Raw genomic sequence first — 23,408 nt, forward strand, 5'->3', positions numbered from 1 at the left:
AGTACCATGCTGTTTTGGTTATTGTAGGCTCATAGCATACTTTGAAGTTGGGTAGTGTGATGCCCCTGGCTTTGTTCTTTATGCTTAAGATTATTTTGGTTATTTGAGCTATATTTTGATTCCATATGAATTCTAGAATATTTTATTATAATTCTGTGAAGGATGATGCTGGTAGTTTCATCCGAATAGTGTTGAATCTGTAAATTCTTTCTGATGGTATGGAGAGATACTGATTTTTTCAATCCATAAGCATGGACTGTTTTTCCATTTATTTATATCATCTCTGATTTCTTTCAGCCATGTTTTATGGTAGAGTTTTTTTTTTTTAACTCTTTGGTTAGCTGTATTCATAGGTATTTTATTTTCTTTGTGGCTATTGTAAATGGGATTATGTTCTTGATTTGACAGTCAGCCTGGACATTGGTGTATAGAAATGTTACTCATTTTTGTACATCTATTTTGTATCCAGAAACTATACTGAAAGTGTTTATCAGTTCTAGCAGGCTTTTGGCAGAGTCTTTAGGGTTTTCTAGGTATAGAGTAATATCATTAGCAAAGGAGATAGTTTGACTTATTTTCCCATTTGAATAACTTTTTATTTTTCTCTTCCATTATTTTTCAATATGAAACTTATTTATTGAACTCTAAGAGACAATAAACCTGACAAAAATTCGTACAATTCAACACTAAAGCTCATACAGGTGGAAAAGTGAAATTTACAAAATTTATTGATGATTTTGCTAATTCTAAATTATGAAAGAATATATAAATTTGCTTCAAGTTTGTTTATCCTGATGAGCTTTCACCTTTGTTTAATGGAAGTTTTACAATTTGTTAATACGGAGTTTTTTCTTCAATAAGATTGCTGTTTTTAAAATTATTTTTATTAAGCCGTTCAAATGAATGATTAAATAACTTTAAGAAGATTTTGTTTTGTTTTGTTTTCCTTTTTTGTTTTTTTTTCCTTTTAGATGAAGTCTCACTGTGTCGCCAGGCTGGAGTGCAGTGGTGTGATCTCAGCTCACTGCAACCTCTGCCTCCCAGGTTCAAGCGATTCTCCTGCCTCAGCCTCCCAAGTAGCTGGGACTACAGGCACACGCCACCATGCCCAGCTAATTTTTTATTTTTTTAGAGACAGAGTTTCACCATGTTGACCAGGATGGTCTCGATCTCTTGATCTCATGATCTGCCTGACTCGGCCTCCCAAAGTACTGGGATTACAGGCATGAGTCACTGTGCCTGGCCAAGAAGATATTTTTGAGTACGTATGACATGCATATGACAGAAAATTCAAAAGTTAAAGTGGGTATACAATGAAAATAAGTCTCTCTTATTTTTTTAATCTTCAGCCATATAGTTACTTTCCTTCAATCATTTACTGTCACTAGATTCTTGTAGATCTTTCCAGTGCTATTCTAAAGAATCATCTTAAACTTCAATGTGTACATGAATCTTGTTAAAATATGGGTTAAGATTTAGTGGGTCTGGAGTGAAGCTTAAGATTCTGAATTTCCACCTCCTGAGGCTGATGTTACTGGCCCAGGACTATGCACCCAATGGCAAGGTTGTGAAGGACATTTGTTTCTGTTTGTCTCTCTGTTTGTTTGTTTATTGGACTGAAGGGAGCAAGATAGTCTCATAAACAGATGCAGTTTTCTGCTTTCTACTACTACTTCAGCACTAGAGTTCCAGCTTTGAGCTTTGCATTGTCACAAAGCTTTCTTCCAATCTTTGTCTTAAGTGATAATCTATACAGTATTTTAAAAATCAAACCATAATTGAAGAATGAAACCTAGCAATATGAAGCCTGATACTGGATGATGTATAAATTACAAGGACTATGAGAAATCTTTTTTACAAATTTTTAATCTGCTATTTAAACAAGGTTAGAAAAGTTACCAAATGAAGATAACTTCCTAAATTTTGGCAGAAAGCATGCTGTAAACTTTAGCTTGGAGCCTGTACTATTAATCTAATAAAGATGTTATCATACTTGGAAATGATGCAGTTAAGCTCCCTGAAATCAATATAAAGTACGAAGATCATTTAAATAATTTAAAGTCATAAACATTAATATTCTATCTTCCTATACAAAGTAGTCTCCAGAAATGACTGTATTCAATATCACAAGGGATACAAACGTTGTCTTTGTTGAACCTGTATGTAGAGGTAATTCTGAAAGCCTGGGGGGCAACTCCCAAAACAATGTCAAAAGTTCCTGTTTGTTTCTTGCTCTGTGCAGGAAAGTGAAGAATGGAGGACTTACATTTGTCCACTTTCCTTGTCAACAGCGTATGTTACTATGAGTACTTGCTAACCCAATATAAGGTTTCTTTTTAAAAAGAGAACCAATATCAAAGATACTCTTCAGAAATAAAGATTTGAACTATAAATGTCTCAATTTCTGCATAATTGGCAGGTTTCTGTATGATGCCAAGTCAGTGTGTATCAATGACCCCATTGCTTTGAATGACTCCAGGGACCTGCCATATGGAGAGTTATTTCGCTCGGTGCTGAGATGGTTATTTTTAAATATTTGAGGCTACAAAGGGAGAATGGTTTGTATCTACCTAATCTTCTTGAGCACACACTATCCTACTTAAAGCTGTGATTCTCAAACCTAAATTATGTAGTAGTATACTAAATGATATGCACAAGTCATAGTAGAAACAGCACAACCTTTCAAAGTTTCAATTGAATTAAAAGTTTTACAGGCCCGTATCAAAACAAAATAACACTACAACAAGCAATAATTTATGAAAGGGTATAATGAAAAATTCTGATGAATTTTTAAGTTAAACGTAAGATTTGAAAATAATATCAGGCTTAGGAGTATGCTTCTAGGCCCTGTGGAATACAGATTTATTGGCCAGTAGGAGGATATTTCAGTGGGAAACTTTTTGAAGTACTGCGAAATACATTACAAGCATGTGAGATTAGAGACCAGATTATTTGAGTAGAAACGACATTTCTGTGCCGCCTGTGAGACTCCAGAGTGGCTGTATGCAAAACATTTTGAGACCACAGAAGTTACTGTCCTATTTCTGAAATACAGATTTTCTGCGTGAAATTAGGAAGTGACATAGAGTTTGCTAACACATCCAGACTGGCTTAGGAGATGTCATCAATGAATTTTTAACATACAATCTGTGTAGAGAAAAATCCGTGTCTTTGGGTTTTATGGAGACTGAAATAGGTAAAAACATTTTTCTACAATTTGCCCATTTCTCCTGCTAGTAGGGAGCAAGTCACTTCTTTACAGAATGCATGGCATAGTAAAATAAGTCACACAGACTGAGTTTTAATCTCCAGCATTGGATCTTAGACAGGAAACTAAAGTTCTCTAGGTCTGTGTTCTCTGAAAAGTGGGACAAGTACAAAGATGAAAGAAGCTAATAGTGGATCAATGTTTATGTTCTTCTCTCTTTTTTATTTTCATCTTTTATACCTTCCCATTCCTATCCCCTTCTCTTTGGGCTTAAGAAGTTAACAATAAACAGTGCATCTTCATTTGAAGGGGAAAGTGGTGCTCTATATTAGATCAGACTCAGTGACCTGGGTGTTTACCAATCATGAGATTCTCTCTGAAGATTCATGAAAGCTTTTTGCTAGGAAAGCATTTAGAGAAATAGTCAACTACCTCGTGTATAAGTACATTTATATCTTACTGTTTACCGTCACTTTCAAACTGAATATATATACAAAAATGACCTAGAAACAAGCAGAGAAAAGCCGTGTGGCATTTAGATGCATATCGCATATGCATAATTGATTTCTTAAAAGGTTAAATACCCTTAGCATATGTGTGGATAGTGATATACCCATGATGAGCCCGTAAGTATTATGGCAGTGGCTTTGTTTTACTTAATTCTAAAGTAAATGTCATGTTTCTTCTTTAGGGATTCCAGGACTGGGATTCAGAAAAGCATATGTTTCCAGGTAGATAGCTGGGCAAGACAGGCTACTTTCCCAAATGTAAGGACCATTCATGTAGCTGGTACACTGAGCTTTATGAAGCTCAGGCTGCCACTAAATTCTCTTTAGAATTGAAATGCAATTACATATCGAGGACAAGTGCTAAATATAAACAGAAAAGACCAAATACATGCCTTTATTTTTTCCTTTGTTTTTGCAGTATATTTGTGGGAAGAATTAACCACCTCAAAGACACTACAATCCTTAATTGAAACACACAGATCAGTCAACTTGGTGAATCCTTCAGCATCTTTTGTCAACAGTTTGTTGCAGCTCTGAAGGACTGGTCTTTTCTTATATTCATAAACAATTATAAAGATGCTAAGGAAATTAATAAATGAAGCAAGTAACTAAGAAGTATACCAAATGAAATATCATTAAATATGTCCTGAATATTTAAAAATAGGCACTCTGCTGCATGAGGATACATAAGTAAGGGGTGAAAACTACATAAATGTGAGTGATTATTACAAAAATTCAAATTATGAGCTTCTTCTTTGGGGAAGGAAGGAAATACAATTTGTATGGTATACACAGGGGTTTTCACTGCATGCATGATCTACATGTATTTATTATTGTTTAATAATATTACACCATCTTTACGGGGTATCCCATATTTCCTAATTTTTTAAAGTGGCAAAGGCAAGCTGGGTATGGTGTCTCATGCCTGTAAACCAGCAAGGCCAAGGTGAGTGAATCACTTGAGCTCAGGATACAAGACCAGGCTGGGCAACATGACAAAACTCCATCTCTACAAAAATTAGCCAGGTGTGAATTTTTAATGTATAATCTGTATAGAGAAGAATCTGTGTGGTAGTGTGTGCCTTTAATCCCAGCTACTCTAGTGGTTGAGGTGGGAGGATCGATCAATCAATTGAGGCTACAGCGAGCTGTGATTGTGTTACTGCACTCCAACCTTTCTTTCAAAAAAAAGAAAAATAGAAAAGACAAAATGACAAAACATAGTGAAGAGAATGCAAAAATTAAGTTGGTAAAAAATCCAATGTAATATAATTATAATAATAAAAGTAAATATATGAATCTTAGGTTGAAGAATGTATTTTTCTATTATACTTAAAAAAAAAACTTGATATATGCCATGTGCAAGATGCAACTAAAACATAAGTCCCTGAAAATAGGAATATAGGAAAAGATATGCTAGACAAATACTAACAAAGAAAGCTATTGTATCTATATAAATAGTTTAAGAACTAGACTTTAGGATAAAATGCGATGTTTATTCTGCCTGCAATTCTTGTTTCCTTATTCATTCTCTGAACCTACTTCATCCAAGCATCTGCTTCTAACATTCTAGGACTTATGATAGGCCATCTTGATCTATTTTTGTATTATTCCAACCTAATCATTTCAAAGCCCAAGATGTTTGATCTCTCAACTCTAGTAGTACCTGTTATTTGTGTACCACTGATTTGGTACTTATATGATGTGTTTTAGTGTTATTTATGTACATGCATTTCTTTAATTAAATTACAATGTCTTAGAGCTAGAGATCATGCTTATTCTTCTTTAAACACCTCCTGTCACCTCACCCCAGGACTTGCCATCTGGTAAAATTGTGTTACCTGGTATTATCGTATAATAGAAAGTTAATAAACATGTCAGCAGTCAACTGAAAAATGGCTTCTGAAAGTGCATTAAAAGCTTTTTTAAGATGTTTAGTACTTTGTCAATGCTATGTATTTACATTTTCTAAGTAATCTTCCAGCCAAAATTCCAAAATGGCGTTGAGGAGAGACACACACTATTGTTAAAGTGACCCAAAGCTGTGCCGAGTTGATGAGACTGAGACTACAACCCCCAGTAGGAGGGTACCCCCCTCTGGAGACTCCCACAGGTTTATGACTATGTGATTGTTAAGGACTGGGACCACATCTAATGAACTTTTTACATCCACATCTGAAACAAAGTCCAACATACAATGTATAGTCAATAAGTGATTCAGCAACGTGTGAAAGAATTAATTATGAGTCTAGGGTAATGTAATGCACTCCTGTGGCTTCAAAACAATGTATAATGGGAGTTTCTCAGTGTGTGTCTCTAGCTCATGCTTTCAGAGGGAGAGAGTGGCTGGGAAGGCAGAAAAGCCAGCTGGTTGGAGGCGGGATGCTGATGCTTACACTACAGTTGGTACTCTGGGGTTAGGCGCTGATTGGAGCAAAGCTGAGTAGAGTGGATTTGGTTTTGCCAGCCGATGGTGGACTATGTTTGGAAACAAACAACAAAAGCTTAAAAAGAAATGGAAAAACAAATGGAAAAGATTTTCAGTGCTTCTCCTGCTGGCCATCAAGAAGTAGCTGGAGTACCTTCTTTCGCATGGCAGGAAAGATTGTCCGCTGCAAACCTCGTTTAAACTTACTGTTTTGTGAATAGGCAATATATAAAGCATGTGGGATGAAATTCAAAAGGTACAGTAGGGTGTATGGGAAAAATAAGTGTTTTCCTACCTCTGCCTATAGTTACTCTCTCTAGAGACAACACAATTACCAGATTTCATTTATTTTTAGGTATACAAAAACATTTCATGTTTGGTATGCATACACATATGCATATATATATATTTATTTCAGATAAATCGCTCATATAATAACATACTATACTGAATCTTGCTTTTTAACAAATTAACAGCTTATACTGTAGTTTTTCCATTTTTATCTTTATCTTTAAAATCTCAGTCTCTAACACTGTTGGTATACCAGTGTCCAACATTTGTTTCATGTATGAATGATTAATTTGATAATAGTATCTAATTCATTCATAGTGAACCTAAAAGTCACCCAACAACACATTTTATGAATGCCTTATCTTAAACCCCATCTCCAATATGCATCTTTTCTCCCTGTTGACATTATATTCAAATTAAATCTCAAAAAATTTATCCCATGGAAACCTTCTCTGAATATTGACTGTCTCTCCCCTAGGAGTTATTTCTAAGCACTTAATAATAGTTTACTCTTACTGATTACTTAATAGTTTACTATTTTGATTGTCCTCTAAGTCTTTTGTGTTAATTTTTTTTTTTTTTTCTTTTTGAGATGGAGTTTCACTCTTGTTGCCCAGGTTGGAGTGCAGTGGCACAATGTTGACTCACTGCAACCTTCACCTTCCAGTTTCAAGCGATTCTCCTGTCTCAGCCTCCTGAGTATCTGGGATTACAGGGGCCCACGACCATGCTCGGCTAATTTTTGTATTTTTAGTAGAGATGGGGTTTCACCATGTTGGCCAGGCTGGTTTTGAACTCCTGACCTCGTGATCCACCTACCTTGGCCTCCCAAAGTGCTGGAATTACAGGTGTGAGCCACCACGTCTAGCCTGAATAGCACTCTTAACAATAATTTTTTATTAAGTAGTTGTTTGTGCCAGACACTTCACTAAGCACATAATATGCATGATCTCATTAATTCCTACAACTCACCTATGAAGTAAATAACATTATTATTATTGTAGCATACCGGTCATTGCCCTGCCAATGTCACCTTGACTCACTTGGAGATCGTATCCAGACCATTTCCTTATATGTCACTGTTTTCTGGCATCTTTCTGCCAGAGTGATCTCTGGAGAGTGCACTTAGCTCAAGTGAGTAGGTCAGAAGTGCCAACATATTGACATCCCAGGAGTGAACTTTAACCAATTATGTGTGGACATTAGTGGGTAAATACTTCTGCTTTCTCTTCCCTTTGTGTGACAACCTTTAGTTGTACTCCTCACAATTATTTCAGGACTCATATATTTTGCCTACAGCAGTGAACCCCTTTTTAACTTACTCTTTATTTTCTTTCATCTCTTCCCTATCTCAATTTACTACTTGCTTTCTTCCTGGAATCACCTCCCAAATAAACTAATTATGCTCAAATCTTAGTCTCAGGATTTGCTTTTGGGGAAAGCAGATCTAAGGAAATTGAGGTTTAGAGTTCTTGAGTAACTTTTTCAAGTTCACCTATACCTTACATGGCAGATTCAGTATATGAAGCCAGAAGCCATGATCAAAAGCATCATCCCTTACTGCCAACTAGATGGTAGGTGCCACAAAGCAGACCAGTGAACACCTATGTTTCTTCCACAGTGTGTTTCAAAATGCAAGCCTAAGTCAGAACTTAAAGCATGCTTCTGCTGGTCAAGTCCATTTTATGTTTTGGAGTGTCTCTTTTCCACTGCTGCACATCAGAACGTGCCTTTTGGCAGTTAGCTAAACACATATGCTGGTAATTTATACAGGAGTTGTGTATAAATTCTCATACTTATCTAGTTGCTGAGTATCTTCTCCTTGTTTTTCTATAGATAGCAACTTCATCCTCGCCAATGCCCAGGTGGCTAAGGGTTTCCCTATAGTCTACTGTTCCGATGGCTTCTGCGAGCTTGCTGGATTTGCCCGAACTGAAGTCATGCAGAAGAGTTGTAGCTGCAAGTTCTTATTTGGGGTTGAAACCAATGAGCAACTGATGCTTCAAATAGAAAAGTCACTGGAGGAGAAAACAGAATTCAAAGGAGAAATTATGTTCTACAAGAAAAATGGTGAGTTGGCTTTCTTTGGTGCTCACTGGAGAGTAGTGAAAGGCTGTCTTCTTTCAACCTAGTAATTGCTCCACAACTCCATTAAGGCTTAATGGCATTTCATATACATGCAGCCTGTTATAGAAGTTTCACAAATGACTTGGACGATAGCCTTGTTTTTACCATTAGTAGCATAAACTGCCTAGAAATTTTGAATTAGAATTATAACTATTCAATGTCAACGAATAGTTAACATATATTAACTGAGTTAACATATATTAACTCATATAATATATGAGTTAACTCAGTTAATATATGTTAAAATAAAGTATGTTACTATTATATTTTGGTAATTCTTAAAATATATGTTATGTATAATAGTTATTTGGGTATTAACAACTTTTATCCAGGAGTTTTTCCCAAATTTTATGCCTTAAAGAGCTACATCTCAATTCCAGTCATTAAACACAGAGATCCGCGTGTTCCCTGCAAAAAAGGAAGTCAGTTAAAAAAAATAATTGGCATATACATTTTCTTTTCCAGTTACCTAGACACAGAGTCTTTCTCACTATTCTCTTAAATTCTAAACACAAAACAGGAGACACATAGCATCTGATGTTATAGTAAATTTTCCTGGGCTCCAAACTGCCCCTGGGAAATACTAGGTATTTTCTTGTGGCTGCAGTTTTGTGACTCTCTTTTAAATGAAAGAGGATCTAGGGGTGTGTAAGGTGTCCGCAGTTCTTGGGTTCTATGTAGAAATACATATCATTAGCAAATGGGCCCTGGTACTTTAGGTAAATTAAAGAGAGAGAAATGGGAGAAATGCTAGATCAAAAATTAGAACAAACTAATATTTTATCAGTATCCAAAATTCTCATTTTTTCTTTAATAGCTTTCCTTTTCCCTTGTAGTAACATAATCCTCTGAACTTTAGCTAGCGCATGGCTACCAAACTAGAAAAAATATTTCCCAGTCTTATTTGTAATTAGGTTGCGCTTGTGACTAAGTTTAGGCCAAGATATATGAGAAGGAATATTTTGTGCAATCTCTGGGTAAAATATCTGAAAGGGAAATTGTTTGTTCTCTAATTTATCTCCTTTCCCTTTCCCATGGTGTGGACAGAACTGTGCCCTAGAAAGTACATATATTGAAGTCATAACCCCCAAATGATTGTATTTGGAGATAGGGCCTTTAAAAAGATAATTAGTGTTAAATGAGGCCCTACGGGTGGGGACCTAATCCAATATGACTAGAGTCCTCATAGGAAGCAGAAGAGGCACTGAGGGTGTGCACACACAAAAGAAAGACCACATGAAAATGCAGCAGGAAGGCAGCTGTCTGCAAGCCAAGAAGAGAGGCCTCAGGAGAAACCAAACCTGTCAGCCCTGTGATCTTGGACATCAAGCTTCCAGAGCTGCGATAAAATAAATTTCTATTGTTTAAGCTACCTAGTCCATGTTATTTTCTTATGGCAGCCCAAGCAAACTAATATGCATATGTTAAAAAGTTAGGACAGCTTAAGAAACTTTTGGGCTGAGACAATGGAGTTTTCTAGATATAGGATCATGTCATGTGCAAACAGAGGCAGGTTGACGTCCTTTTTTCCTATTTGAATACCCTGTATTTCTTTCTCTTGCCTGATTGCCCTGGCCAGAACTTCCAATATTATGTTGAATGGGAGTGGTAAGAGAGGGCATCCTTGTCTTGTGCTGGTTTTCAAGAGGAATGCTTCACTGATAGGTGCAGCAAACCACCATGGCACACGTTTACCTATGTTACAAACCTGCACATCCTGCACATGTATCCTGGAACTTAAAATGAAATAAACTTAAATTAAAAGAAGAAAAGGAATTGCATATTTGAAATAGAAACAATAATGGCTAAGATGTTGCTGAAGTTTATTTACTGGCTCTAAAAAAAAAAGATAGTTCCACCTTTTATTCATTATAACAATATTACAATAATGTGTACTCCTTCCCTTCAAAATAAAAAGTTAAGACAAGGCTGGAAAGCCAGTTTCAACCATTTGACAAGGACAATAACATAATGAAATGCAGAGCAACAAGACAGAAGGAACCTGGGTATGTTTACAGATCCACTTTCCGCTCCAGACAACAAAATTTCTATCTTGTTTTGTTGCATTTCTATCTTGTTTGAGTCACTTATTTTGGGGTCTTTGTGTAACAATATTTAAATTATACTCTAGCTCAGGGTTTCTCAGACTTGCCACTGTTGATATTTTGGGCCAGTAATTCTTGTGGTAGAAGGCTGTCCTGTACAGTGTAGATGCTTAGCACCATCCCTGGCTTCTATATCTTACTCTCATTACTTTGAGGTATTGAGATCAATGTCAAGAAGAGCCTGCATATGGACATTTCATCCCCTTTTGTAAGTTATTTTTCCTTGGAGGATATTCCCTGATGATGTGAATTTTGGATATACAGTAGTTATGAAGTATTGGAGAGTATCTCTTTGAGACAGGATACCTCAATTCGTTGGCATTGGTAACACAGTTCAGACCATTGTGTCCTTCCCAGTGTCAATACATAAGGCCTACATAGCAAATATGATAAAACAAAAGGATTCCAGCTCTATGTAATTATACCATAATCATTGAAAGGAGGCCTGAGATAAAAGAAAATGGAGGATGTTGCTGAGAATGCAGACTGGCAGGGAGTGATAAAGCTGCCATCCGGTGGAACAAAGAGGAAAGGATTTCCTTTGTCTGAAATATCCACTGACTGCAGACTTGTCCTTCTTAAGATAGGCGTCTTGTGTAGGTCACTCCAAATCCGTACGAGTATTTTCCTTTTTAAGCCACTTCACAATATCCAAATCTAGGTGTCAGGACCAAACAATGGAGACTTATAGGCTAGATAGGTAGAAAGTATGGCGTACAGGGTGGGAGCAAGAATTTCTTGAGCCCAGTTTTTTAATAAGATGTCTCTGCAACCTTAGACACACTTGAGTAGAAATCATTAAAGGCACCAATTCCCTTTAAGCTAGTCACTATGGGGAATTGTCTGACATTCTAAGAAAACTAATTGATCCAGTTACTAGACTGAAAATTGCCATCTACCCTAGGCTAATCATACTGCATTATAACTATTTATATAAATTTCTGTCTGTAAATGCAGTTGTGAACTTTTGAAGGCACACGTCTACATCCCCAGTGCCTGGAGCCTGGGGTTTCAGCGTTGTTCAGATGGTAGTTTCTTAGCAAATACTTGCTGAAGGGAATTGAAATTGATTATTAGCCTATGGGTACTTTAAAATATGTCTGGATTTCTGGTTTTAAAAAATATGCTTATGACTTAAAGTGTCCTCCTTCCTTTTTTCAAGGATCATTTTCTTTTAATATGCTTTAGAAAGCAGATGCTTATCTTATCCTACCCAGATACATTTTGACATTCTGTGATTGTGCTGTGCTGCCTATTTGTTCCTTAATGCTATGATTGCTCTCCTGACCTTACAGAAAAAGTGATAGGGAAAAGCTATCCAACACAATTTCTCCGTGCTTCAGAGCTGTAAAACCACATAGTGGGAGATCATCTCTGGTTTTCCTTGTTCTTTCTTGTTATCCTTCAAGCTGAGAATGGACACGCTGAGATGTCATGTCCTATTTGTTTTCCTCCTCACTCTAGCTTGTTGGCAGAACTTTAATATCAACGAGTTGTGTCTTCTCTAATAGCATGAAAGACTGTCATGATTGGACCTACCAGCCTTAGCTTTTATATGTTTATCTTAACATATCTATCCTCTCTACAGAAAGCTTATTTTTTTACAACCTATTTGCATATTAGTAGGTCCAATATCATCAGTTTCCTGGAAAGAAAAACGTAGAGAACAAAGATTTAAGGTTGTTCTTAGGATAATATTGCCAATTTTGCAAAAAATATTATTGTGGTGTATTAGTTTGTTAGGATTACCATTATAAAGTACCACAAACTGAGTGACTTAAACAACAGAAATCTGTTATCTCATAGTTCTGGAAACTAGTAGCTCATCTAGATGTTAGCTGGGTTGGTTTCTTCTGAGGGATATGAGGAAGAATCTGTCCCATGCCTCTCACTTCACTGCTGGTGGTTTGCTGGAAACCTTTCGTGATCCTCGGCCTGTAGAGTGTCACCCAGATCTCTGCCTTCACCTTTACATACAGGTCTCCCTATGTGATGGTCTGTGTCTACATTTTCCCTTTTAAATGAGGACATCAGTCACATTGGATTTGGTCCTACTCTAGTGACCTCCTTTTAACTTACCTCTGTAAAGACCCTATCATCAAAAAGGTCCCATTTTGAGGTACTGGGGATTAGACTGCAACATATCTTTTGGGGAAGACAAAATTCAACCTAAAACGTCTAGTTACATTTATATTGAATAGATTAGGAATTAAGTCATTTGCCCAAGATTACAAACTAGTAAATAAAAAAACCCAAATGCATAAACATTCTTGCTTGACTTCAAGGTCCTTGCTCTTAAGCCACTGATTCTCTGTGGAGGTGGAGATGCTGCCATCTCCCAGGGGAAGTCTGCAAATCTCTGCAGGTTTTTGACTCAGTAATTAGGAGAATGCTTTTGTCATTTATTGGGCAAGATTGAGTTGCTAAATATACTGTAATGTGTGGAATGATCTTGCAATTGAAGAATTGTCCAGTTTCTTGCGTAACTGTCTAATGCCCAGTCAGACTTTCCAGGAGGTGAAACACTGGTTTCTAATTACCTGAATCCTGAACTTCACATACAGAGTACTTTTTGAAAGGATTTATTTCCCACTGAATTTTCAAGAATAAAACTGTAGTGTAAGTGAGTGAAGACTGAACTTTATCACGTTCAGAATTTCCCCATGTAAGAAAATCTTATTAGTGGCTCACAACACTTGTTGGTCTGATGGAGCACATATTCAGGTGTTCTGCACTCAGAGGCATAGCATTTGCAGTGATTCTATATACTGGTCCAATTATGCAACTGTTTTATTATATCTTCTGCTCTAGTTGGTCATACCTGAGCATTTCTTGTTGAGCTATATATTATCAGAGTAAATGACTTCATTTTTATTTTCTGTTTCTCTCTCTCTCTCTCTCTCTCTCTCTCTCTCTCTGTGTATGTGTGTGTGTGTATATATATATATATCTGAAAATAATGTGTGTAGGTAGGCAAGTTTTATTATGATGATTTTTATTTCTAGATAGTAAAAAGGGAAATATAGCTATTTAAAAGAGAATCTTGGGTTTTGATAAGGTTGTGGATAACTCTTTACTCACAAACGCTTTCATTCTCACGTCACCATCAAGGTTTGCCATTTCTGTGTGTATACTTCCTGAGCTATTGCTTATTTGATGTTTGTCTTTATTCTGGTTCACTGTTTTATTTTACTTAAATAAATTGTAAGCAAAAGAAAACTAAGCCACTACCCTGAATGCAAAACCAGGATCACTAATTTCAAATAGAACGCAAACATAAATAAATATTAAATGAAAACATTGGTTTTAAGCTTTTTAAAATCAGAAAAGTAAAAAGTATACTGGAAATCCAAGTAATAATAGACCTAATCAATTTTATTATGCCAACCAGCATGTATGTTATTTTATTTAATTTTCCCAGTAACCCTTCAAATAAATATGTGTTATTTCCCATTTACAAATGAGGAAACTATGATGTAGAAAATGACTTAAACACAGGTCTAAATGTTATGTCATGAACAGGTCCCAATTTGTTGCCCCATTCATTGTTCCTTATTTTATTTACAGATTGACTTATTTACAAATTGATGCGCTTCAATTTATTTATTTTTACATTTTAAAATTTAATTATCTGAGGACATAGTAAAATGCCTCAAAAAGCCCATTCTTTTTAACATGTTAGGCTTTCAATTGTTTGCAATATGGATATATGGATACATATACATATATATAGTATGTATATATATGCCTATATGTATGTGTGTTTACACATGCACACGCAAACACACACACACTTGTTAAAACAAAACCAATTATTTTATAATTAACTGCCTTTTTTTAAAGGGGGAATATTTCCAAAGAGGGAACCTCTGTTTACAAGCAGATTTCAAGCTGAACTAAGCTGCTGAATAAACAAAAACTGGTGTATGGAAATAGGGAGGGCTGAAGAGGCTTCTTTAGCATTGGGATGGGTAGAGGAAAAGAAGGAGGAATCGTGACAGATAAAGAGGAGAAAAGGGGAGCGAGCAAGGGAAATAAATGGGGAAACATCTGGTGATCTGGTGGTATTTTATCCATCAACATGTCTAAAGGTAAGTTTTATATGCTAGCTGCATATTTTAGCTTCAAATACACATTGTAACTAATATGTACATATTTGAATGTAAGATATTTATGTTTTCCACTTAAAATAATCTTGTGTACCACCAGAAGTATTCATACTGCTCTTTGGGCAACACGCTGTGTTCACACAAGTGTACACATAAGCTGTCTGAATCAGGTATATTCATAGTCAGTCTTACGATTTCAGATCGTGATAAAAGTGAAAAGGAAGCAAATTTCTTCATGACCTCCCTCTTTTACAATGAACTATTAATGACAGACAATTACAGTAAGAAACATTACTTACTTAAAACAATTATTGTGTATATTTTATATATATATATGACACTATAGGATATGTGTATATATAGTAAAATGGTTACTGGGTGGAACAGATTAACATATCCATTATCTCACATAGTTATCCACTTCCACCCCTGTGGCAAGAGCAGCTATAATCTACTCATTTAGCAAAAATCCCAAGTACAACACACTATTATTAACTATAGTCTTCTTGTTGTACATTAGATCTTTCAACTTGTTCATGTTGCATATTTGCTGTTTTCTATCGTTAGAACTGCATCCCCCCAAATTCTTCTCCCCACCCCAATGGTAACCACTGTTTTATTCTTTATCTTTATGTGTTTGATCTGTTTTTCACCTTATGATTCCATATATAAGTGAGATAATGCAAGTTTTCTTTCTGTGTCTGGCTTATTTCTCTTAGTATCATATTCTCCAAGTCACATCTGTGTTGTGACAAATGGCAGGATGTCCTCCTTTTTTAAGGCTGAATAATATTTATATGTGTGTGTGTGTGTATATATATATATTTCTGGGTCATATGGCAATTCTATTTTTAATTTATTTAGGAACCCCCATACTGTTTTTCATAATGGCTTCACCAATCTACATTCTTGCCAACAGTTTGCAAGGGTTCCCTTTTCTCTATACCCCTGTCAACACTTGTTATCCTGTCTTTTTGATAGTAACTGTCCTAATGGTGTGAGATGATATTGCATAGTGTTTTTAATTTGCATTTCCCTGATGATTAATGATGTGGAACACCATTTTATATATCTATTGGTCATTTTTATGTCACCTTTGGAGAAGTATTTATTCAAGTCCTTTGCTTATTTTTTATTTGTGTTATATGTTTTCTTGACATTGAGTTGTACATGTTCTTTATCAGTCTTGGATATTGACCTCTTATCCGATATATGGTTTGCAATTCTTTTTTTCTCAATTTGTAGGTTACCTTTTCATTTTGTTGACTGTTTCCCTTGCTATGCAGAAGGTTTTTAGTTTGACGTAGTCCTGTTTATTTAATTTTTGCTTTTGTAGACTGATCTTTTGGTGTGAGATTCAAGAAATCATTGCCAAGACCAATGTCTTGGAGAGGAGCTTTTCCTCCTCCATGTTTTCTTCTAAGTGTTTTATGGTTTCAGGTCTTATATTTAGTTTTTTTTATTGATTTTGAGTTGAATTTTGTGTATAGTATATGATATGGATCCAATTGTATTCTTTGGAATGTGGAAGTCCAGATTTTTTTTTCCCAGTACCATTTATTGAAGAGATTTCCTATTCCTGTTGTGTCTTTTTGACGTCCTTGTCAAAATTAGGTTCACTGTATATGTTTGCATTTATATCTGGACTTTTATTCTGTCTCCCTGTTCTTTGTCTGTTTTTAAGGCCTGCACTATTACTTTTTTATTACTATAGCTTTATAATATAATTTTAAATCAGGAAGTCAGATGCTTGCAACCTTTTTTTTTCTTTAATCAGAATTATTTTGACTATTTTGGGTCTTTGGTGGTTCCATATGAATTTTAGGATTATTTTCTGTCTGTGAATTGTCATTGAGATTTTAATAGGAATTGCATTGAATCTATATATTGTGTTGGGTAGTGTGGACATTTTAACAATATTAATTCTTCCAATCCATGAGCATGGACTATCTTTCCATTATTTGTCTCCTCTTCAGTGTCTTTCATCAGTGTTGTATAGCTTTCAGTGTAGATATATTTCTCATCCATTATTTTGCTTCTAACACTAAGAAGATATTCTTAATGAGTTCTTTTACACTTAGTTATTCAATATGACTGGAAGATTTTTAGAATATTTGATTATGTCATCTAGTTATTTCAGAATTGGAACTCAAAATAGGAAAAGAGACAATGATTTGGGTTGTAAAATTTCAGAGTATTGCCAAAATAACAATTTTAAATTTGAAGCACATGTGACTTCCCCATTTGGCTGTTAAGTAGTGGGTTCATAGCATAGAGTATGGAATGTTTTCAGGTAACTATAAATTTCAGAGCAAAAGATGTCATGCCCACCCATTTAATAAATGAACAACAGCAAGAATGTACTTTTAAACAGAATGTGTTGTATCCAAATGAATGTTTTTGTGAATACCAGAGTTCCCAGCATGGACAACACTTGTAGTTGCTTTAGAATTTCACCACGTCTAAAGAACCAAGAATTAATTTTATCAAGAGCTAGAGAAACCAGGCTTGAGATCACACAAAATAAAAAGATAGTTTATTCTAAGATTGAGTGAGACCTGGGGAGAAAGGAAAGATCATTCTGAGCAAAAAAAAATTATCTTCTCACCTAGCCCTCCCATTGATTCAAACCAGAGTCTAAGACGAGAGAAAGGCAATACAACAGCACAAGTGCAATATTTTTTTATAAAGTTCTCCTCAGGCTGTTGAGAATCTTAAAGTCATTAGCACCGTGGGCATTAGGCTTATATAAATGGTAGCCTTGGCAGCAACTGAATGCATCCAAGTGAGCCTGGAGGACAGTATAAAACTTAGATTCTTACTTCTTTGGAAGCCAAAAGGACTGGATTATAAGGACATTTCCTCTGAGTGTTAGAAGTATTTGTGAAGAGCCCCAAGGAGACTTGGTTTCCTGAATGTGAGACCTTGTAATATTTTTCCTGTGTAATATATATGACCATATTTTTACTCGCTGGGTTGTAGAGTCAAGGAAACTCAAAATAGTTTGTCTAGTGTTCCAGTTATGACAAACTACATTAGGACCTAGCAACTTAACAATAACTATATCCTACAATTTTGTGGGTCAGGAATTTAAGTTGGCCATGGGTGGCTAATTCTCCTTCCATGTGGAGTTAGCAGAGGTTGGAATTTGGTGGTGTTCAGTGGGGAAATGCATCTGTTTGGAAGGTATAAGATGGCTTCATTCATGTATGGCATCTTGAAAGGCTGAGATCAGTTGAGACTATGAACCAAAGTGCCTCCCCATGTCCTCTTCCGCATGGTGGGTTTGGGTAGTCACTAGTCTGGTAGTCTAGTGTTTCATGAACCTGGCAGAAGCTGCAAGACTTTTTGTGATCTCATCTAAGAAGTTACATAGCATAACTTCTGCCATACCATATTGAGTGGAGCAGACATAAGTCCACTCAGATTCACGGAAAGGAGACCAAAATTCCACCTCTTGATAAGAAGAGTGTCAAAGAATGTGCAGTTGTGTTGTACAACTTTAATATCTAGTTTCTTAGAAACACATTTGGGGATGAGTGTGTGTGTAGCAACAGGCAAGAGAGCATTTGGTTCTGACGCTTGTAAAATTTGCAGTTTTCGTAAAGTCTATGGGGCCACTAAACAGTTACCATGCTTCCTTCAACTAAGTGTATTTGAAAACATTGGGTCATATTATTGTGACTATTCTCAGTTGCTTTCTCCAGCTGGATTCATCTGAAGCCTTACTGAGACTTTGCATGCCCTCAAATAGAAAGCATGCATTGTTCTTTATGTTTTGGCAAAAGATTTTTTAAAGATTCTCCAATATATCTTTTCAGTCTTGATAGGAGATTAATATTGTATATTTGCCTCTTACGCCTTTTGCATTCAAGAGGTGAATCTCACAAATGCATTTATGGAAGACAACTTCAAAGTCATGGTAGCAGGAAGGCAAAGGGTTCAGAAAGTATGTGCACTGAAGGTAGCACATGCAGCCTGTATGAGAGTCTGCCTTGCAGTTTATCTTTCTGTTTGCACATCAGCTTTGTATTTGTAAATGTAGGCTGTCTTTCTTTTCTTCTTTTCATTTATCTGAGAGAGCTTCTCTGAGAGAGCCTGTTCTTTTTCTATGGTCATGACTAAAGTTGCATTGTTTAATCAATGAGCAGGGGTTTTAAGTAAGTCCAGTTTTTGAAGTGCTCTTCACTGACCCACACTCTGCAGCCAGAATGATGAGAAGAAAGTGAGACAAACGTAGAGATCAGGTCGCAGTGCATTCATCAGAAACTGCTTAGCTTAGCTTGTTCTGCTTAGATTTAGTGTTCAGCGATACTGCCTAACTAGATTCCTCCATACTTTCACTTCTTCAAAGTCAGCCTCAGCACCTTCCTGACTTAGCACAGACAACTTCATAAAATAGAAACAGCTAACATTTACTGAGCGTTCACTGTGGGCCAAGTTCTGTGCTCTGCTCTTTGCCTGTGTTGTTGCTTCAATTTAATCCTCTCCTCAACCCTTTGAGGTATATCCTATTACTATCGTATTGCACAGTTAAAGATTTTGATTCACAGATAAGTTAAGTGGGAGGGCTGGGATCCAAGTCCTGGCAATTCTGACTCCTGACCCCTTGTACTCTGAAATACTAAGTTATACTCATGCACCTGGCAAACCTAAGCTTTCTACCTAGGAAGCCCGTAGTCTATGGCGGTGGATGGTAGGCATGCCAGGCACTATACATAACCCTTGGGGTGAGTGACTGACAAACTATCAAGGAAGGACTAGCTCAATAATAGCTAGAATCAGAAGGTTTTAGAGTAGAATCTCGGCTTTCTACCATTCAGTAAGTATGTATTCTAGTTCAGTGACTTTGCTTGTTTGAGCCTCAGCTTGATCTTCTCTAAAATAGAGATCCGGTATCATCCTCATAGATGTCTTATGAAGGGCCAAATGAGATAACCACCTTTCATCACACATAATGTGTGAGGAACAACCACATAATGTGCAGGGGCCATTGCAAAATGAAAGTGCAGATGCCTTTGTTAAAAACTTGCTAAAAATTTCAAGACAGCACCAGCAGAGCGTTAAATGAAAGCATGGGGCCCTTCTAAGCGGGGGTCTATGTGACTGCACAGACCGCATGCCCATGAGGGTGGCCTTCTACATCATAGCCATTTAATGAATATTCTTTCCACCCCTAACATTCTTCCCACCAGAAGAACCTGCCTACTCCTATTTCCCAGAGTGCTAGATCCTCAGAACCTCACATTAAGGAGCCTGGAATCTAATGCTTGGCCCTTGGCTAACTCTGAACCCTGGCCTGTGGTCTGGTTTCTAGTTTTCCCTTACCTTATCAGAAAGCCGTGAATATCTATCCATCTTCAATGAGATCTCACAAAAGTTCTGTGAGGTCTTAGCCAAGAGGATCTATGTCTCTTGAGTTGAACAGAAATTAGAAAATCAACACAAAAAGTTACATCATTTACACATGCTTAAACTATACTAGCAGCATGAATAATTATATAATATCGACTGGCTACAATTATATTAAAATAGTGCTTTATTTTTCAGTGATGAGCCTTTACTCTACGTCATCCATCAAATTTACACAATCACTGGCACCAGAAATTCATCCTTCCTGACACTGTCTTAGGTCAGACCCTCACAATTTTGGTACAGAGCTATAATAACTCCTCTCAATCTGTAGACCAACCTCCAGTTCTGCACCCTCAAGTCTTTTCTCCTCACTGTCTCCAAAATTGTCTTCCTAAAGTGTGTCCTGCAATCCCCAAGTGTGCCTCTCCACAAAACACATGCTACTGTCTTATGACAGAGCCTTCAGGGGTTCCTCATGGCCTTTCAGGATAAATAAAAACTTTTCACTCTGGCATATAAAGCCACTTATGAACTACTGCCAGCCTATAATATCTTTAAACTCATCCTTCCCTTTTTCTATCCCTGTTCCCTTCATTTCTCTTCATTCCCATGTCAGCATATCCCAGACTTCAGCCTAATTATTTCATAGTATTGTTTTTTAAAGATCTTCCATATCCTAACTTGCCTTGTGCCTTTGTACTCGGTGTTCCCCCTGCCAGGAATGCTACTCCCCACTCCCAAATTCCATCCTCATATTAAGCTAATAAAACTATGAGATTCAATTCAAGCCTATTTCATCTGTGAGACTTTCAACTATGACCTTCTGTTTCACACGATGTTTCCATGCATCACAGTAGGCACCACCTTGTGTTATCACTTTCTCTTTATACATCTCTGTTTCATTATGCATGTTTGAGGGTGACATTGGTACCATATTAATCTTGTTATCTACAGTGCCTAGAATAGTTCCTGATATATAGTAAATGCTATTTGCTGAATGGGCGAATGAATAAATAGTTTTTCTTGCTGTTTCAATTGAAGCCCTATACTGCTTCCATGTTAGAATAACCTTGAGATGTTGTATACGTCTCTCTATATTGTCACATAAACTCATTTTGCTTTTCTGTTTCAACTTTATGGTTACCTTTCCTCCCAAGAAAGACCTCTGACCTCACCCTTCACTTTTCTTTCTGTTTCTAGACATTAATTCCTTTGCTGGAATATTTTCTTTTTCTCTACTTGGAAAACATATTTCAATTCTCTATCTTACACAGAGAGAGTGATTGGTGTTCTGGAAGTTTCTACTGGGTTGATAAATTAACATCTGTTTGCATGGGAAGTGACCGGGTTGTTCTAAGGTATTTTAATTCCAGCATGAGGACGGCGGTCTGAAGGGTTATTCATTGACATCTCTCTGCTCTGCCTCAGTCCTGGCTGTCACAGCTGCCTCTGGGAGGTTGGGCCAATAAAGTCAAAGAGGAGGTAAACAAAAAAGGCAGCTGAGAGAAGTGAGTGTGTCCCCTGAGCATGCTGGCAAGAAAAGGCCAGGGAAAAGCACCCAAGAAGACAGCCGCTAGAATGCGCTGATGCCAGCAACTTGCACACAACTCAGAAATCCCCGTGCCTGATGATGGAGACAATGGGACCTCTCTGAATGTGAAAAGAATAAGTATTTTACTCTGCTTAGAAACTTTGGCGTGTAAATATCTCTGAAGGCTGAAAGAGCACTCTAAGAAGCAGTCCAATGTTGGCCTTCAGCAACTTTGCAGGATGTTCAAAGGAATTCACATTTTCAGATGCATATTTGAGAAGAAAAATGTAGTAAATCATAGAAAGCATTTTTTACTATTTCTAGCCGGTTAGATTGGAAAAAATTATGACCTCTGTGTACGAAGACTCGAGTTTGAGTCCTTGCACAGTCACCAAGGTGCTGTAGGTGATCTTAGCCAAGCTGTTTAACCCTACAATATCTAATCTTGCCTGAAGAGGCAAGCAGAAATATTTAGCTCTTAAAAGCATTTAAGAGGATCAGATAAAGAAAGTAAACTATAGAAAATATAAAGAAACACATAAATGCTTGTTGTATTGACTCTCAGAGTCTACATTCATATCTACCAGACCAAAAGGCTTCTGTCCCTTATGAACTATGTAATGTTGAGCAATTAACTTCAACTTCCCAAACCTCAGTTTTCTCTTCTGTAATATGGCAATAACAGTAATATCATCTGTTTCATAGGCTTAAGTGAAGTGTAAAGTGCCTTGCACAGTGTCTAACACATAATATGTGCTCAGTAAATTTTAATTGTCACTCTTGTAACCAATAGCATTACCGTTGCAAAGTTTGAATTCATCTTACAATAATTTTGTTCAGTATCTGAACACAGAGTTTAGAGTACCTGTTATGTTTGGGTCAGGCCCTCTGTTTTGCACATAAGAGAGTACAAGAAAAGGGAAAATATAAACCTTGCCCTCCTGTACCTTGTGGTCTATTAACAGAGAAGGACTAATCAAATAATCACACAAACATATTCGGTAGTTTGAAGGCAAGTTGCAGGCTGCTATGGTAGACAATAACAGGGGGATCTCACCAAATACGAAGTTCAAGGAAACCTTCAGCAAGGAAATGATATTTGAGTCGACTTTTGAAGGATGAGTAGAAATTGACTATATGGAGGAAAGAATGAAAGCATTTTAGTCAAAGAGAGCCACGTATGCAAAGTTCTTGTGAGAGACTGTCTTATTTGAGACGTGGAGAGAGGGCCAGTTTAGCTGGAGGGCAGATAGCTGTGTATCACATAGGAGAAGGTAGGTAAACCAAGTTAGATCACTTGGGATTTTGTTGACTATGCTCAGGCTATTGAGAGTCAACTTAGTACAGTCAAAGTTTTTTAAGCAGGAAAGTCACATGATGAAAATATCATTTAACAAAGAAAATTTTTGCTCCATATGAGTAATCCACATAAGAGATGATGGTCATTTAAGGCAGGTCCTACTCGAAGTGTGATCTGAAGACCAGCAGCATCAGATTACCCTGGAATTTATTGAGTGCCGCCCAGACCTACAAATCAAATCTGGGGATGGGGCCCAGCACTCAAGTGTTCTCCCAAGCAATCCAGGTGATTCTGATGCTCACTAAAGGTTAAGAAGCTCTGGCTTGGTCTAGGATGTAGCCAGTGAAGACTGAAGAGTGAATGCATTTAAAACCAATTTCAGAGGTTTAGCTACTAGAATTAACAAGATTTGGCAACATCTTTACTTTGGGGAATGAGAAAGAAG

General features: G+C 36.7%; 1 protein-coding gene across 4 annotated transcripts in view; it reads left to right on the forward strand.

Annotated features, from left to right (window-relative positions):
- Nucleotides 1-23,408, forward strand: part of KCNH8 (potassium voltage-gated channel subfamily H member 8) — a 396,050-nt gene that overhangs the window by 105,181 nt on the left and 267,461 nt on the right. For all 4 annotated transcript variants that reach the window (XM_073023635.1, XM_073023634.1, XM_008009256.3 and 1 more), the window contains one exon: nucleotides 8,273-8,506. In XM_073023635.1, coding sequence (XP_072879736.1) covers nucleotides 8,273-8,506 — 234 coding nt within the window. The remainder of the gene's footprint in view (nucleotides 1-8,272; nucleotides 8,507-23,408) is intronic.

This window comes from Chlorocebus sabaeus, chromosome 15 (assembly GCF_047675955.1).
Source record: "Chlorocebus sabaeus isolate Y175 chromosome 15, mChlSab1.0.hap1, whole genome shotgun sequence".
Classification (NCBI taxonomy): Eukaryota; Metazoa; Chordata; class Mammalia; order Primates; family Cercopithecidae; genus Chlorocebus; species Chlorocebus sabaeus.